At 46.3% G+C, this 15,928-nt stretch overlaps 1 protein-coding gene across 1 annotated transcript in view; it reads left to right on the top strand.

Annotated features, from left to right (window-relative positions):
• The window catches only part of LOC144828166 (putative thiopurine S-methyltransferase), a 213,639-nt gene that overhangs the window by 164,642 nt on the left and 33,069 nt on the right, over positions 1 to 15,928 (top strand). Inside the window, exon 7 of the mRNA XM_078686265.1 lies at positions 5,233 to 5,277. Within this exon, the coding sequence (XP_078542391.1) occupies positions 5,233 to 5,277 (45 nt within the window). The remainder of the gene's footprint in view (positions 1 to 5,232; positions 5,278 to 15,928) is intronic.

Raw genomic sequence — 15,928 nt, 5'->3', positions numbered from 1 at the left:
AAACAGCTACTCCTTTCTAATTAGGAATTATAGCTTTAAAGTGTCTTAATGAATTCCCAATGTTAGCCTATGAGACGAATAGGCATCAGAGTAGTAAAAAACAGATTTTGCGGTTTGTCACTACTAGGACATGCAACACATGTCCTACCTCTATCAAAACATGTCCTACCTCTACTTACACAGCACCCTGCCCTATGGGCTACCTAGGTTCAAACTTAGTGGTGACTTGTATGTAATAAAAGGGGAGTTTAAGGCTTAGCAAGTAGTTATAAATGCCAAGTCAAAGTGGCAGTAAACTGTACACACAAGCCATGCAATGGCAGGCCTGAGACAGGCTTGAAAGGCTACTTGTGTGGGTGGTACAGTCAGTGCTGCAGGCTCACTAGTCATGTATAGGAAAACCAAGGCCTCCCTACTCACATGGAACCAGGGTATTTTATATAACGAGGAACAGTGGTTCCTGTGGATATTATGTGTAATATATCATAGTAGTTAGCTCAATGGCAGTATTCATGGGTACAGAGATGTTGGAGAGAGGAAAGACAAGCCATTTACTAATATTAGCTGTTTATGTAAATGTGTAATCAAATTACTCAAGAAAGGTGCATGCTGTTCCAAGTGAACATAGAACCTACATATCAAAAGGTGACAATTTGTGACATAAAATAGATTTCAAGAATACATAAACAACCATAACATAAATAGTAGTCACAGCCTTCTAGTACAATGGTAGGGGCTGGGGAATGGTTCATTTTTAGATTTGTGTTGACGGCATTTTTATCCCACCATCAATAGGGAGTGTCTTCAGGACCTAACATGGAGGGACACCTGAAGATTTGTGAATTCACTGTCAGAGTGTAAAGTACACACCACAAGGAAGTGTATTCAAAGAGAGGTACTCACAAGTGGCCAGCCGGGCACCCTGTGAGGGGAGGGGGGGCTGCACAGTCCTTTGGGCGTATTGTGTGATATTAAATGTCCGTAATGTAGAGAACACAACAATCGTGTCATGGATGTTTATCTAATGTTGCAAAGCTAGAGAAAATCCTCTTGCATGTGCTGTAAATGAGGCTGCCATAGTCAGCCTCATTAATAATCTGAAGTTACGGAGTACGATCAAGGAGGACCGCCGAAGTCAGCCTCTGTCTGTAGAATGGCATGCTTAGTAGCATTTAAGGTACAGGCCCTGGGTATATGGAATACCACTTTACAAAGGACTTACAAGTTATTTAAATATGCCAAACAAGGGGAACACCAACTATACCATGTTTAGAGAAGAAAGCCAATGCACTTTATTACTGGCTAGCGGTAACATACATAACATAACGTGTATTTGTAAAGCACACCTTCACCCAAAGGTATCTTGGAGCTGAATAACAAATGTTTATTGTTACCCAATTCAATGGTACTCATTTTATAAACCTCAGAAAGATGAAAGGCCGAGTACACCCGCTGGAATTTGAAAAGGTGACCATGAGGTCTAACACGGGCCCCTACAGTGGACCCAATAGTCCACTAAGCCACCTGTCTCGGCTAAGTGGTAAAGTGCTCAGAGTCCCAAAGCCAACAACAACAAGGTGAGAAAAATGGTAGGAGAAAGGCAAAGAGTTTGGGGTGACCCTTCAGAGAAGGGTCATTTTCTAACAGTTCTGCTTGTTGGGTGAATGGGATCCAACCAGTGGCGGCTACTCCCGGGACACCAGTCGTGGGGGTAGGGTGAAAAGAAAAGATCACTTACCAGCCACCGCCTCTCCTTCGTCCTCTTCATCCTCGTCCTTCTGTGTGAGTAGGAAGCACCCAGGCTCCCCATAGCCAATCACAATGCTGCAATGCAGCATTGTGATTCGTCTGAGCGCCGTGGTTCACGCCGTGGTTCACGCTCATACAGTGACTGGGAACCTGGGCATGTTTTCCAACCAGGCTGTAATATGTAAATGGAGAGCAGGCAAAGTGAGCATGACTGGTCGTCCTATGACTCCCGGCCAAACAGTCATGCGCACTTAGAGAGTGCCACCACTCCTCCCACTTACTCTTCCAAGCCAAGCTCCACCCCGCAAAACTGCCGCAGAACGGAAAAACAAAATGATAATAACATGGCGTTATCATTTTATTTTTCCTTTTTTGTGGTGCTGATAGGCAGCGGGCGACGCTCCTCGCTTTAGCGCAGGAGCTGCTGCTGGATCCAACTTCATGTGTTGGGGAAGAGTACAGTCTTTACTGCCTTCCATGTGCTATTTTTTTATAATTTTGGTCTTTGTTGGGAGGAAGTTCCATAGTTTTGGGCATGTACGCAGAAAGATGTTCCACTGATGCATGATTTCTTGTAGAGCAGATGGCCAGCAGGAGGAGGTAGTCTAACGCAAAGTGTTGTATTCTGTACCCTGTGGGTAATGCAGAGTGCCTGAAAGTAGTATCAGGCAGCACCTGGTGGCCAGTTAAGTACATGGAGGACTGCGGTGATGGAGTCATGTACATGTAGGTGTAGTGGTTGTATGGCTGCAACATTTTTTAGATGATGCAGCCTTAAGGCTTCAGTGTGGAAAGGAGCTTATATGGAAGGCGTGAGTGACATACTGCTTGATCTGTCAGCGAGGTAGGAGGAAATCCAGTCTAGGAGCCAATGATCCTCTAGGTTTATTAAGAGCGAGAGGTTGTGAACTTAGTCAAAAGGGGCAAACAGGTCCTATCAGTAGTAGAAAATCAACTCCATTTCTGTATGCAGTTGTCTTCAGGTCATCCAAGATGAATGTCAAGGTGGATTCACTTTGGGATTGTCTTCAGGTCATGCAAGATTTACTACCTCTGCCAAGATGGAAATGAGTTTGATGGTCAAGAGAGAAGATTGGTTTCTTCCATAAAGTTGGATATCGGAGTGAAATGTGCTCTTTCACTTTACCTAAAAACAGACACTGGTGTTTGGAAAGTAGCTCTTTGGGTATGCTGGATCAAGGCTCTACTTGGGGGCTGGTCTGATGTATGATGTCTTGAAGTTGGTTTGCTAGATGCCTGAAATTCGGGGAGTTTAATGAGGGCTCATTCTAGTGTGGCAGTGTTTGTGGTAAGTATGTTATCTTTAAATGTGTGTGGAAGGCTGGGGTCTAATGGGGAGCCAGCGGACCGCTTGCCTTAATCAGTTCCTTGAACTGGAAAGCGTAGATTTGTTTGATGGAGGACTGGGCCTGTGGTTTGCATGTGGATGTCATTTTGTTTATCTTGGTCTGTGGAAGAAGGTTGCTGTATGTCTAACTTATAATGTGTGTTCCAGGATCTTTCCTTGTGAGACAAGATGGTTTATGATGATGTAATTGAAGGCTTGGAGTGAGAGGTCTTTTTGGTGGTGCAAGGCCTGACAGTCAGTAGTTTACAGGCATGGCTTCTAGTTTTGTATCCATGCCAGTAAAATATTAGACAAAGCAGGGAAATCTGGTACTTTCACCTTTTGTAATAAATACCTAAAAGAGCAAACACTTGAGGGAATCAGTTAAAAGCATATGATAGTTGTCCAGTTATTTCTAAATGGTTATTATAGCAAACAGATAGATAATTGCCATGCTACAAAAGAATACTGAGAATTGTACAAACATTTTTTCCCCTGCTACTTTTATCCCTTCCAGAATAGCAACAAATGGCCGGTATTGTTTTCAGAGAAAGGTAGCAACCATAGGCAGTCTAGTCTGGATTGTGGAATTCTCTGAGGGTCTTGCTTATTTCCTTGAATGGGCATTTGGTTTTGAAGATCCACTCGGAGATGAGTCATTTTCCCTTCATGGGTTTTGAGATCATGGTATGTGACTGGAGGCGCATTTTGTCATGATAGTGGTTAGATTTCTTCCACTGTGGTTGGGGATCTTTTTTTTTCAACTTCTATATTTCTTTGCTAAACTATGGGCTCCCTGGTCAGTAGAAAGGGTGCGTGGAAGTCTTGTAAGGTATCAGTCTGTTTCAAGTCAAAAATTATTTGTGTTTATTTTGTTCACAAAATCTCCCTTACTTGATTGATTGTGTTGTTATTATGTACATTAAAAATGTGCCCAGGTCAGTATTCTTCCAATATGAATTGTGTGTTTTGTAATGTAATTTAATCAAGGTCATCATTGTTCAGTGGCATAAAACAGATAGAGTGTTGCAAGTTTATGACAAGTGATTAAGCTGGAGAGCACAGCCTAGTCTTTTGAGAAGAGAAACCAGTGTCCAGTGTCTGGTGTACTTTTCCTATCACACCATTTTCATTTCTTCACTGTGGCTCGAGTCACATTGTTATACTTGTACCAAAGTTCAACTTAGGTACAAATGCATTCGAAATATTATGCCCAAGGTAACTGTGTGGAGGACACCCCCAAAATTAATTTGGTTTAGGATGGATGGATGGATGGATGGATGGGTTTTTATATAGCGCAATATCACCGCCAGGTCTCAAAGCGCTTTGCATTGGGAACCCGTCCTGGTTTTTCCCTGTGAGATAGCCCCTACTGGGTATCCCCAAGGTGAAAGCCAGGCATCCCGCCGCGGGGGGCGTAGTGGAGATTAAGCAAGCTATTGCCCAGAGTTCCAGAGTGTGAAACTGTGATTCGAGTAGGCACCAAAGCGAGAATTACCGAGTCCGTGGACATTTTGGGCTCAAGACCCTGCCGCGTCGGGAATTGAACCCTGGTCCCGGGTCTGATCTCAGCGTCCGGGTCTGCCTCCTCTAACCAGTGAGCCACACTTCTCCATCTTTAGGAAAATGAGTTCCTTCACAGAGATAATATTTTTGTCATAAATGCACATTGACCAATGCAAATGGTCCACTTGTGGAAGTTCTGCATGCATTAATTTTACACAATTGAATATCTCTGGAAAACTGTAACATAGTTTTCCAGGTGTATTCATGTAATTCTCTAAGAACTTCACAAAAGTCGGAAATGAGCTCCACGTGGGACTCAATAAAAACATTTTGATAATATATACATTGGGATGCAGTGTGTAGTTTAACTGAACGAAGAGTAACAAATCTACTGAATGCTTTTTTCAAATTTGACTTGATGGTATGGTTCATTAAAAAAAAGACTCCCATAATTGATCTGCAGTGAGGTTGTAGTATTTTGATTTTTGTTTTCAACTTGTAAGATATACTCATCGGCTGATGACATCATGTAATATTGGTTTAATAACCATTGTCAAGCAAGCAATGATCATTTCATTTGAATTCTAACTGCACCATACACCTTGTGTTCTGTATGTCTGTTTTTTCAGGCACCCCATTTTACATCCCTGATTCTGTAATTGAAAAGTTATATGGTGAGTTGTTTTCTTAATTTTTATGGTACATTGTTTAGATGAAGGATTATTTGCCATTTCACAATAGAAAAGCCTGCAAAATCATTATATTCAAATAAGTGGTCTGCAGTTTTGTTTGCATGTTTGTTTCGGTTATTCTTGTCGCCAGTAATAAGGTTTTCAGAGTGTATATTACAAACCCTCATCATATATAAATGCATTTATCTATTGTGATCCAGATGTAAAGCCAAATATTTAAGTTATGCGGTTTTCTGTCATGCAGTCTGTGGGAGGCGGAGCCCTTTACGTCTTGAAAATCAGACAACAATGACATAGGAATAGGTACTGGTTCAGAGACTTGATACAGTTAGAAGACCTGTTGGTCCTCACCATACAAAACAGTTTACTATTAACATCATGAAAGCAGGGAGCCTATAAAGGCAGAGTAACAAAAGATTAAACCCTGAGTTTTTTGGTTTTGGCTCTTCGTGTTGAAAAGGTTTCCTCTTCAGACAGTGTAAACATGTTGAATCACTTCCTAAAAAGGTAACAGATTCCCGCAGATATTCTTTTCCTTCCTTTCTTTCACAAAGAACATATCCGACATGAGGGTGTAGGAAGTAGACCGTTTGTTTTGAGCAACATTGTTATTAACATAGCTCTCTCGAAAATATAGTTTACAGATTGTCCTTGGTAAGTGCCAAGTAGTCAAGAGCCTTCATGTCCATTGCTCTAAAATTAGTGCATAGATGTAGCTGTTGTTATTCCTATAAAAGCAGAAGATCGATGGCCAACATAACGTGATAAAAAGATTATTCCTGTCTTGTTCAATATACTTTCTCACAAACATGATTGGTCTGCAGCTGCATGAGGCAGTTTTGCAGATTAAGCACTTGTGCCGATTTACAGAATGATGCCAACATCTGCCTTGCAGCTGCCAGCAGTTGTGAACTCAGCCCCCAATACCAAATTGACATGGGCTTCAAGGATAACACTGTTGGCCAGCTTGACAATATCACATCCTAGAGCATACAGTTTTCCATGTTAACACTGTATTCAGAGATTTGACCAAGATCTTCAAATATGTAAGAATGTGTCAGGACCTCTCCATTTCAGACAAGTTTTTCTCTTTTTGAGTCGTTTAGATCTTTACCTGATATTTTACAACTTTAGGAGAAAATTGTAATCCTGTTCTCTGCTTTACGAGTACCTTGATGAAGACCCAGTTTTCAGCCATATTTTTTCCTAGTTTACACCATCTTACATATTCTAAGTCCTTTTCTGTGTTTATATGCCAAGCCCTAATGTAAATAGGGGATATTGATGAATTCCAGGACAACGCCAGCCTTCAGATTTCAACAATTAGACGTCTTAAGCCCAAGCAAAATTACAAGTTTCTCAAGTGGAGTACTGGCTTGGTAAGGCGGCCCTCCAAATGAACCCCAGTACATTTTTTGATTTACACCTACTTTCTGGGTGACATTGGGGCTTTGCATGCCTTTCTTGGTATGGCGGTCATCCAAATGAACCACAGTACATTTTTGAGCCCCTGTTGGCTTAACTGGAGACAGTGGTTGGTACAATCTAAAATTGGTACAATAACCTTGGTGTGCATTTATTTTCCAATAGATGAGTCTACCCAGAAACTCATATCTTCTGCCATGTTTTCTTTTATATTCGTATTTTGAGGTGACAATCCTTGGACATTAAAACAGCATGACTATTGATATTCCCCTTCAGATACCACAGAAAGTTAGGCTTCCTTGCAAATGGTAAGAGCTCCATCAAAACATGTGATTATTTTTGATCAAGAGTTAAATTGACTTTAAAGCTGGATTCAACTCTAATTCGTTGGATGCTTAGAAAAATGGGGACAGGCATCAGCTCTTCAAATTCAAGCATCATACTCAAAATTTCAGCATCAAACAGCGTGGTATTGTGCTCCCTGCTTCCAGGGGAGATGTCTCTTATATCATCACTCTTTCTAATGATCATGGTAAGAGGATCCACAGCCAAACTAAAAAGAAGGAAGAGGATATTAATCCACTGCACCACATTTTTATTTTTATTTTTTTATTATCTGTTTATTGAATACAAACAATTAGAAATTTACACATGCCACAAATAATGAAGGGCAAGGGTGGGGGGTAACAAAAAGCGTCAGCAAAATAAGCAAAATAAGCCATCAGTCTTAAGACCCAGCTAAAAGGGAGTAGATTCAGCTTTCGAAATTTTTCAAACACTTACGTGATGAGGGCATTGCAACTGCGACTGCCCAAGACTTAGAAAGCAACATCAGAGAGAAAGTTCTCACCACCCCTCAGGGGGAGGCCATGTAGGGGGCCAAGAGGCAAAGTCCCAGCTAAGGTGTCATTGTCCAATAATGGAAGAACACAGCTGCAACTTGGGAATCAAACAGTGGATCAAAGATAACAGTCTAGTCAGAGCAAGACCCCCCGCCCAAGTGGAAGTTACTGGCCATACTGCGACAGCATCAATACACTTTGCGGCAAATAACATAAGAACCATCAAGTTAGTGGCTGTATTTTTTGCAAATATAGGCCTGATAAACCTTGGAACCAGCTTGAATCTAGGCAGCGTATGAGTTGTAAAGACTAATTGGCCCAGGCAAATGCCTTTTTGGCATTGAAGGAAAGAAATCAGGATATTGGAATGCTGCCTTGTTGAAAGTTAGGCTGAAACCGTCAACATTATCGGCGCCCTCTTGCTCTTCTCGAACCCTTTCACGCACATAAACAGTCGCCATTTTGAACACCATGGCTTCCCTGCCCCTTTGCTGATAGCCAGCGCGTCTCTCTCCCTCTCCTAGCCTCACAGGCACCCCCCCCCCCGCATACCGACAACCCCCTCGCCCTCACATGCCTCGGGTCATAAACCCCTCTTCAGCGCAGCTTTGCCTCGGAATCCCATCCTGTTCCCAGCACGACACCTCCCTTCATTCCTTTCATGGTCCCAGGTCCTTTGATACAAACCCTTTTTTCCCTGTGTGCCCGTTTGTCTTCCTCGTTCCCAGGCCACCACCTGACTCTGCGGATACCGTTTATTGCCCCCAGTACAGTAGGAAGCTTCCTCCCATTAAAGGACCCTCGGGTCAATCAAAGCCCCCACCCTACGAGATCCGATCGAACCCCACACATTCCGTGAATCGGCGGAATATCCAGCTGCGCGATGATCATCACCTGTTGTGACCGGGGTGGGGACTTCAACTGTAACTATGTGTGGGAACGGGCCTGAAGGGGAGGTTCCGAGGATGTCTTTCCGTACATCAAAGGATTAACGAGAATGTGTTTCATGCAATAAAGTGATTAACTTGTGTATAAGAGGCCAGGCCTCAGAGATGCAGACAGAGCACCTCAGAACGATACCTGCTGTCCGTTTTGCTGTGTTCTCCTCCGGAGAGAATAAAAACCTTGTTTCCTGCCTTCCAGTCTCCAGCGCCTGCCTCTTCAATAGTTAACTTCTTTGTGGGTTCAAGAGGCGACACCGCCGGGCAATACTTAAGGATCTTATATTCTGGTTGGTAGCGTCACCCCCTTTTTACAATTGGCGTCCCAAGCGTGGGGCCCATCAGCGACCCGTGGATCCAGTGGGAGAGGTCCTGACGACAGAGTGAACGACTGCAACGATCGGGAACGCGTCTGTCCGATAGACCCTCGTCTGACAGCCGATCATCCGAACTTCACTGGTTCCGAACAGACCTCTCTCGAGTGATCTACGGTCCTGACTGGGAACCATCAGGAGTGCCGCGAGGATAACGGAGAAGGGAGGACGATCGGGCGCTGGATTCGGAAGACAAGAAACTGTCCATGCGGTCCGGGTAAGGTCGTGTAATCACGACAAGTTGCGAAATGATTGCTTGATTGCTTGATTGTTTAAAAAATACTAGTATTGCTCTTTTTATTTATTTGGAGATTCACTGTCTGCAAACGGAGAAACAACGGGCTCTCTCTTTGCAAGCAGTGGAGGATAGGTAGGGCAGCAGCCGTGCTTATTTTTTTCTCCCCCACTCAATAATTACTTGAAACTGAACTGTTGTTCGCAAAACTATTGTTTTCTGGAGATTCTCTGTCTGCAAACAGGGAAGAGACCACCCTTTTTGCAGATAGTGAAAAGGGTAGGTAACGCAGATCTTTGCGGACCTACTCATTCTCCCCATTGAATATTTATTGGTCTTTTTGTTATTTTGATCCATGAGGTATTCACTGCCTGCAAACAACGTAGAATAGAAATATTCTGTCCAGTCTTTGCACCTAGTGATAAGATAGGCAGTGCTGACTTTTTAGTCCCTCGTTACGAGCCGTCATGTCTGTCTTCTCCCCACTGATTAGTAGCCTGTTTAGCCCGGACCGCTTATTAGAGATGGACCATCCAGCCCCGCTGGAAGGCACCCCTAATAAGGACATGTTCATGAAGCATGGATTGACCGCTATAGCCTATAGTAAACTATGGCATAAATATACGAAAAAGGGTCAAGAAAGTCAGTGGCCCCTGATAGGATCCTTCGATGATGATAAAATAAAAACGCTAGAAACTGCCCTGGGTAAAAACAAGACAACACCCACTATGCTTGACAGTTTCGGCATGTGGCGAAAAGAAACTGAACAACGTAAAAAGAAAACTGAGAGTAGGTTGGAAAAAGAGCTGCGAAAAGCAGCCCACCTAGCTGCCCAGAAACTAGAAAAAGAGATAAAGGAAAGAGAGAAAGCTAAACAGAAACTAGAAATGGAAACACCAAGCCAGTGTCCGGTTAGAACTCCCTCCATGCTCTACCCTGATTTACCCTCGAAACAACGAGCCAACGAGGATCTGCTGTTAGGTCCTCCTATCATCTACATGCCCCCTCCATATGCCCCTTCCCAACCCTTGGCGCAGCACGCGCCACCCCCAGGTACAAACGAAGGTACCGCCACAGCTTCGGCCCCAATGGCCTCTGTGCCAGCCGAACCCCTTGTATTAAAAACCGCATCAACAACAACGTTAGACGACCATGAGACTCGAGGGGCTGGCCCTGCAAGAACAAGCAGACTAAGCAAAGATGAGCGAGCGGGGATCGACAAAATAGCAAGGACACTGGTAGAAAGGAAGGATGATGAAGAGTACATCACAGATATGTTCAGCTCGTATACAGGGAGTCACAGACGACATTTTACCGTACGACTGTGTTATCATGTCTTGAATGCATACGAGGACCGATATCGAGACAACGGTCCCGGGAGCCTAACGACTCTGTACCGGAAGGTCGATATCGGGGATGAGGGCGAGTGTGATGTGTCGGACCTCCTTACGCGTACGCTTGAGGTTTTCCGCCACCTCACTGAACGAGAGCCGGGAGCTAAATCCGCGACCTCCGTAGTGACCAAACCACCAACCGAGCAATCTAACACCATGATGCCGATACGAGAGGCTGCCCCTTACTGGGTTCCTCCCCGAGGTACAGGGACTCACGATGATGCAAACAACCAAGATGCGAAAGGAAGGGTAGTGTACAACTGGGTCTACCAGCCATGGGACCGGCAAGAGATACTGACATTCCGAAAATCTCTACCCGACCTACGTAAAAACCCCACTGCCTTCTATACTGAATTGGGTACAGCCCTGGGCTCAACGATTATGACCCTGGCTGACATCGACTTGTTCTTCGGGTTATGTCTACCAGCTGATGTGTGGAAGCAAATCCGGAAAGTCGACCACCTTGAGCTGTTTGGACAAACCTGGTCACAACTCAATGACCTGGATAAACAACGGGGACCAGGACAAAAGCCTTTGAAATCCATTCTAGACCTTCCAGATAAAATCGTAGAGAAATTAAAAACCCTGATCCCAGAAAAGAAAGTGGACTGGTCGATAGTAACAGCCTGTCGCCAGAAACCCCAGGAGGATGTATCAGAATACTTCTCCCGGTTTGAAACGGTGTTCTCCGATTACAGCGGCCAGGACATGACCACTGCAACCGGACACCATCTGTTTGTCCAGAATTATGTTAAGGGCCTGTCATCGGAGATCTCCCAGAAACTACAGGCCAGCGAGAGTAGTTGGGCAGCCTCCAAACCTACAGCGATTCTCCAAATGGCCCAATATTATGAACATCAGAAAAATGAAAACGATAGGGCAACCGAGAAAAAAGAAGAAGGACTTGAAAGAGAGGGTGATGATTGCCAAACTACACGGGGTGACTATAGGACGAGACCAATACCGGGGAAACTACCAGACGAACGTCCCCAAGACTACATTTCCCCAAGACCGCACTCTGACTTCCTACAGTGGGCGCACAGACCTTAGAGAGAACCAGTGCGCTTTCTGCAAAGGGACTGGCCATTGGAAATCCCAGTGCCCAGTTCTTCTGGAAATGATCAGAAACAAAGACCCCAGGGACGTAGCAAACGGACCGAGACCTAAGGGACAACAGCGAGGGCCCCCAAATGACGCGACTAACGACAGATCAGGCAGACCAAATACGTTCGATCGACCCAGGCAGAACCAATATCAACAATCTGACTATGAAGACACCCACAACTTCGCATAGGACAGCCAAGGGCAAGGGAGGGATCCAGTCGAGCTCTATGTTGACCAGCAGGGCCCTTACGTCACTGCTAAGGTCCTGGGTACCAAGTCACCATTTCTGGTAGACACTGGCGCAACACGTAGTGCGTTATCTAAACGACTGATTCCAAGGGCACCCTTGTCTGGCTCACTCATAACATCGACAGGTTTCGATGGAACGCCCTCCACCAACCCTTTGTCTGCCCCGATTCTCTTTGACGTAGAAAACAACACCACCGACACCACGTTCTTGCTCTCCTCCAATAGCCCTGACGCCATTATGGGACTTGACTTACTGAAACACTTCCGAGCGACGATCAGGTGTTCTCAAGATGGAGTTCGAGTGTTTCTCTACGACAACCCCGTTCTGCTTAGACATTGCTCTCCCCGACACATGTTTTCCATCACCGACGTTGACGCATCCCTGCTTGACACTCTGCCTCCGTATCTGTGGGCCAAAGCGGATTCGGACGTAGGGCGTATGTTAATTGACCCAGTACACATTACTGTCCGACCAGACGTAACACTCCCAAAACTCCCCCAATATCGGATATCGCCAGAGGGCGAGAAGGCATTGGTAATGATTATCCAGTCACTGATAGACGCAGGAGTGGTAGAGGAAGTGGTTAGCAACATTTGCAACAGCCCTATCTTGCCCATTATCAAGAAGCAGGGAGAGGGAGATGAGAAAGCATACCGCTTTATCATCGACCTCCGAGAGATCAACAAAGTGGTGGTACCCCAGTACCCTGTGGTCTCAGACATCACCACCATCCTGACCTTGATTCCATCCACTGCCACCACCTTTACCGTCATCGACCTCAAGAACGCATTCTTCTCCATCCCCATCCACCCAGACAGCCGATATCTCTTCGGCTTTACCCTAAAAGCCCGCTCATATAGGTTTTGCCGAGCGCCTCAAGGCTACACGGAAAGCCCTAGCATCTACAGCCAGGCCCTCAAAAGACAACTAGACCAAGTCCAGTTACCCGACGGAGTGGTGTTGGTACAATATGTCGATGACATCCTTTTGGCAGCCGACACCACCCCTCTAGCGGTTACCGCCACCATTCAACTCTTGCACTTCCTTGCGGAAAATGGCCACAAGGTCTCCAAGAAGAAGTTGCAATTCTGCCTACCCCAGGTCACTTACCTAGGCCACCTTTTGTCCAAAGATGGAAGAAAACTCACTCCTGATCGAATCCAAACCATTCTAGATACCCCTGTCCCTAAGACCCAGAAGCAGGTTCGCTCCCTATTAGGCCTCACCTCCTTCTGCCGACAATGGTTACCAAACTTCAGCCTCGTTGTAAAACCACTGCTTTCTCTGCTAAACAAAGACGTCCCTTTCTCACTCCCGTGGACCCCTGAGTGTCAAACTTCCTTCACGGAACTGCGAGATGCCCTTTGCTCAGCCCCTGTCCTAGGTACCCCTGATTACAAAAAGCCCTTCTCCCTTTACACTCACGAAAGGGAGGGGTGCGCTTTATCTGTCCTGACCCAGGCCATCGGCCCTAAGCAACGACCGGGCGCTTACTTCTCTGCCACTCTTGACCCTGTCGCCAGAGCCTTGCCTGCCTGCCTTCGAGCTGTAGCTGCTGCTGCAATCTCTATCCGACAGAGTGAGGGGATTGTACTCTCGAATTCCCTCACGGTACTGGTACCCCATGCAGTCGACACCCTCCTGAACCAAACCAAGACGCAACACCTGACGAGTGCACGACTGACTGGATACGAACTGACCTTGCTTGCCCCCCATATCACCCTGAAAAGATGCACCACACTGAACCCGGCAACTCTGTTACCCTTGCCAGAGAACGATCCCAATGTGCACCCCGTGCATGACTGCGTGACTCTTACGGACGAACAGACCAGGAGTAGGGTCGATCTCAGAGACACGGCTTTCCCTGACCCCGACGGGGAGCTGTGGGTGGACGGTTCTTGCATCAAACTCTCCGATGGTACCACTTCCGCTGCCTATGCAGTCACCACGGCTCGAACCGTAGTAGAAACAGCCCGCATCACCCAGCGATCTGCCCAGGCAGCGGAACTGATTGCTTTGACACAAGCCTGCATCCTGGCAACAGGAACCACAGCGAACATTTACACCGACAGCCAGTATGCCTTCGGGGTGGTTCACCATTTTGGGCTCCTTTGGAGGGAAAGGGGATTCTTGACCTCACACGGCACACCCATTTTGCACGGGGATCTAGTCTCCGCCTTAATCGAAGCTGTCCTCCTCCCCAACAAGCTTGCCGTCATCAAATGCCAGGCACACAAGAAGGTGACAGACATTATTGGACAGGGAAATGCACTAGCCGACATCACCGCCCGAACGACAGCTGAAAATAGGACGACAACACATATGTACGTGACCAGATCACAAGCGGAAAAATGGACTGACGTTGGAGACACTATCAGGGACATTCAAACGGCTAGCACACAACACGAGTTGACTGAATGGACACGGGTGGGATTGAAAGACGATGAAGGCTGCTGGCGGACAAAAGACACGAACAAATGGTTGCTACCTGATTCATACTTGATTCCCATATTGACCATGGCACACTCCCCTGCCCACATAGGATCAGCCCCCATGATCGAACTTGTCTCCAGGGTTTGGCACAATGATAAGATCCCAGATTCCGCCAAACGCCTGGTCCAACAATGCTTAATATGCCTGCAACACAACCCCGGGAAAGGAACTGTAGTACCCCGGGGGGGATTTGGGGTCCCAAACCACCCATTTGAAGTCCTGCAGATGGACTACATCCAGCTAGACAGATGCCAAGGCCTGAAATATGTACTTGTTGTGGTGTGCGCATTTAGCAAGTGGGTGGAAGCATATCCAACCCGTGACAACACCGCTATGGCCACTGCAAAGGTTCTGTTAAAGGAGTTTTTCCCCCGTTATGGCCTCTGTCGTGTTTTATGGAGTGATAATGGCCCCCACTTCATAGCCAAAGTTATCCAGCTCATCCTAAATGGGTTGGGTATTAAACAGAAATTCCACGCAGTCTTCCACCCCCAATCTGCTGGACTTGTCGAACGACACAATGCCACACTAAAGCTTAAACTGGCCAAAATAGTGGCTACCACGGGCCTGAAATGGCCAGACGCCCTCCCACTGGCATTGCTATCGATGCGCTCTACCCCCACCCGACATCACTTAACTCCTTATGAAGTTGTCTTCGGTCGACCCATGAGCGTCTTTTCTGCCCCGAAACCAACTTCCATTCATGACGTTCCGGACGTCCTAATGTCTGATTATCTGTATAAATTGACTGAAACTCTGTCTGTCATTCATCAGCAGGTGCAGCAGGCCATCCCCGATGCTTCTAGGGGTCCGGGTCACGCCATCCAGCCGGGGGACTTCGTGCTGATCCGAAATTTTCAGCGATCAAAGAGTTTGGAACCCCGGTGGACGGGCCTCTGGCAAGTGCTGATCACCACTCGGACCGCACTTCGAGTGGAGGGGAAGAAGCACTGGCTGCACGCCCATCACTGCAAAAGGGTCTCCCCAGCCCTGGCCACGACAGACACCGTCAACACCCAAGAAGAGCTCCTGAACCAGGACCGACCATCGTTGAATTGCTATCCTGACACAGAGACACTTGAACTTTCAAAACATCCTGACCCCACTGTACCATCTCGAGAAGGGTATTTCCTGCGTCGAAAGGAGGGAGCTTCGGCTAAGTAGGCCACGGACTAGGTTAAAGGATCTCAGAACGGTGACCCAAACTACCAAGGGTTACCTGGAGAGAAGCTAAACTAAGTCTGTGGTCCTGCCCACTACCGAGCACCTTGAAAACGAAGAGGATGGAAGCGCCAGATAAGAAGATGATGGAAGCGCCAAATAAGAAGCCGACGGAGACAGCAGGAAATACCCACTACAGAAATCCGAGAACAGTCAGACTTCATCGCTCAAAGACGATTGCACTCTTCATCACAATCCTCTTCTGTTTTCTCCTCATGACCACGCTCTGGATTATGGAAGAACATGCGCCTGCTCACGAAACATTCCTAACCACTGCTCAACCTACCACCATGAAGGAACATTATCTGATTTCGCTCTCTCCTCAACTAAGAGAGAGGCGAAGGGAGTTTTGGA

Source organism: Lissotriton helveticus, chromosome 4_1 (genome assembly GCF_964261635.1).
Source record: "Lissotriton helveticus chromosome 4_1, aLisHel1.1, whole genome shotgun sequence".
In the NCBI taxonomy this organism is placed as follows: domain Eukaryota; kingdom Metazoa; phylum Chordata; class Amphibia; order Caudata; family Salamandridae; genus Lissotriton; species Lissotriton helveticus.
This window is presented reverse-complemented; position numbering and strand designations above follow the sequence as displayed.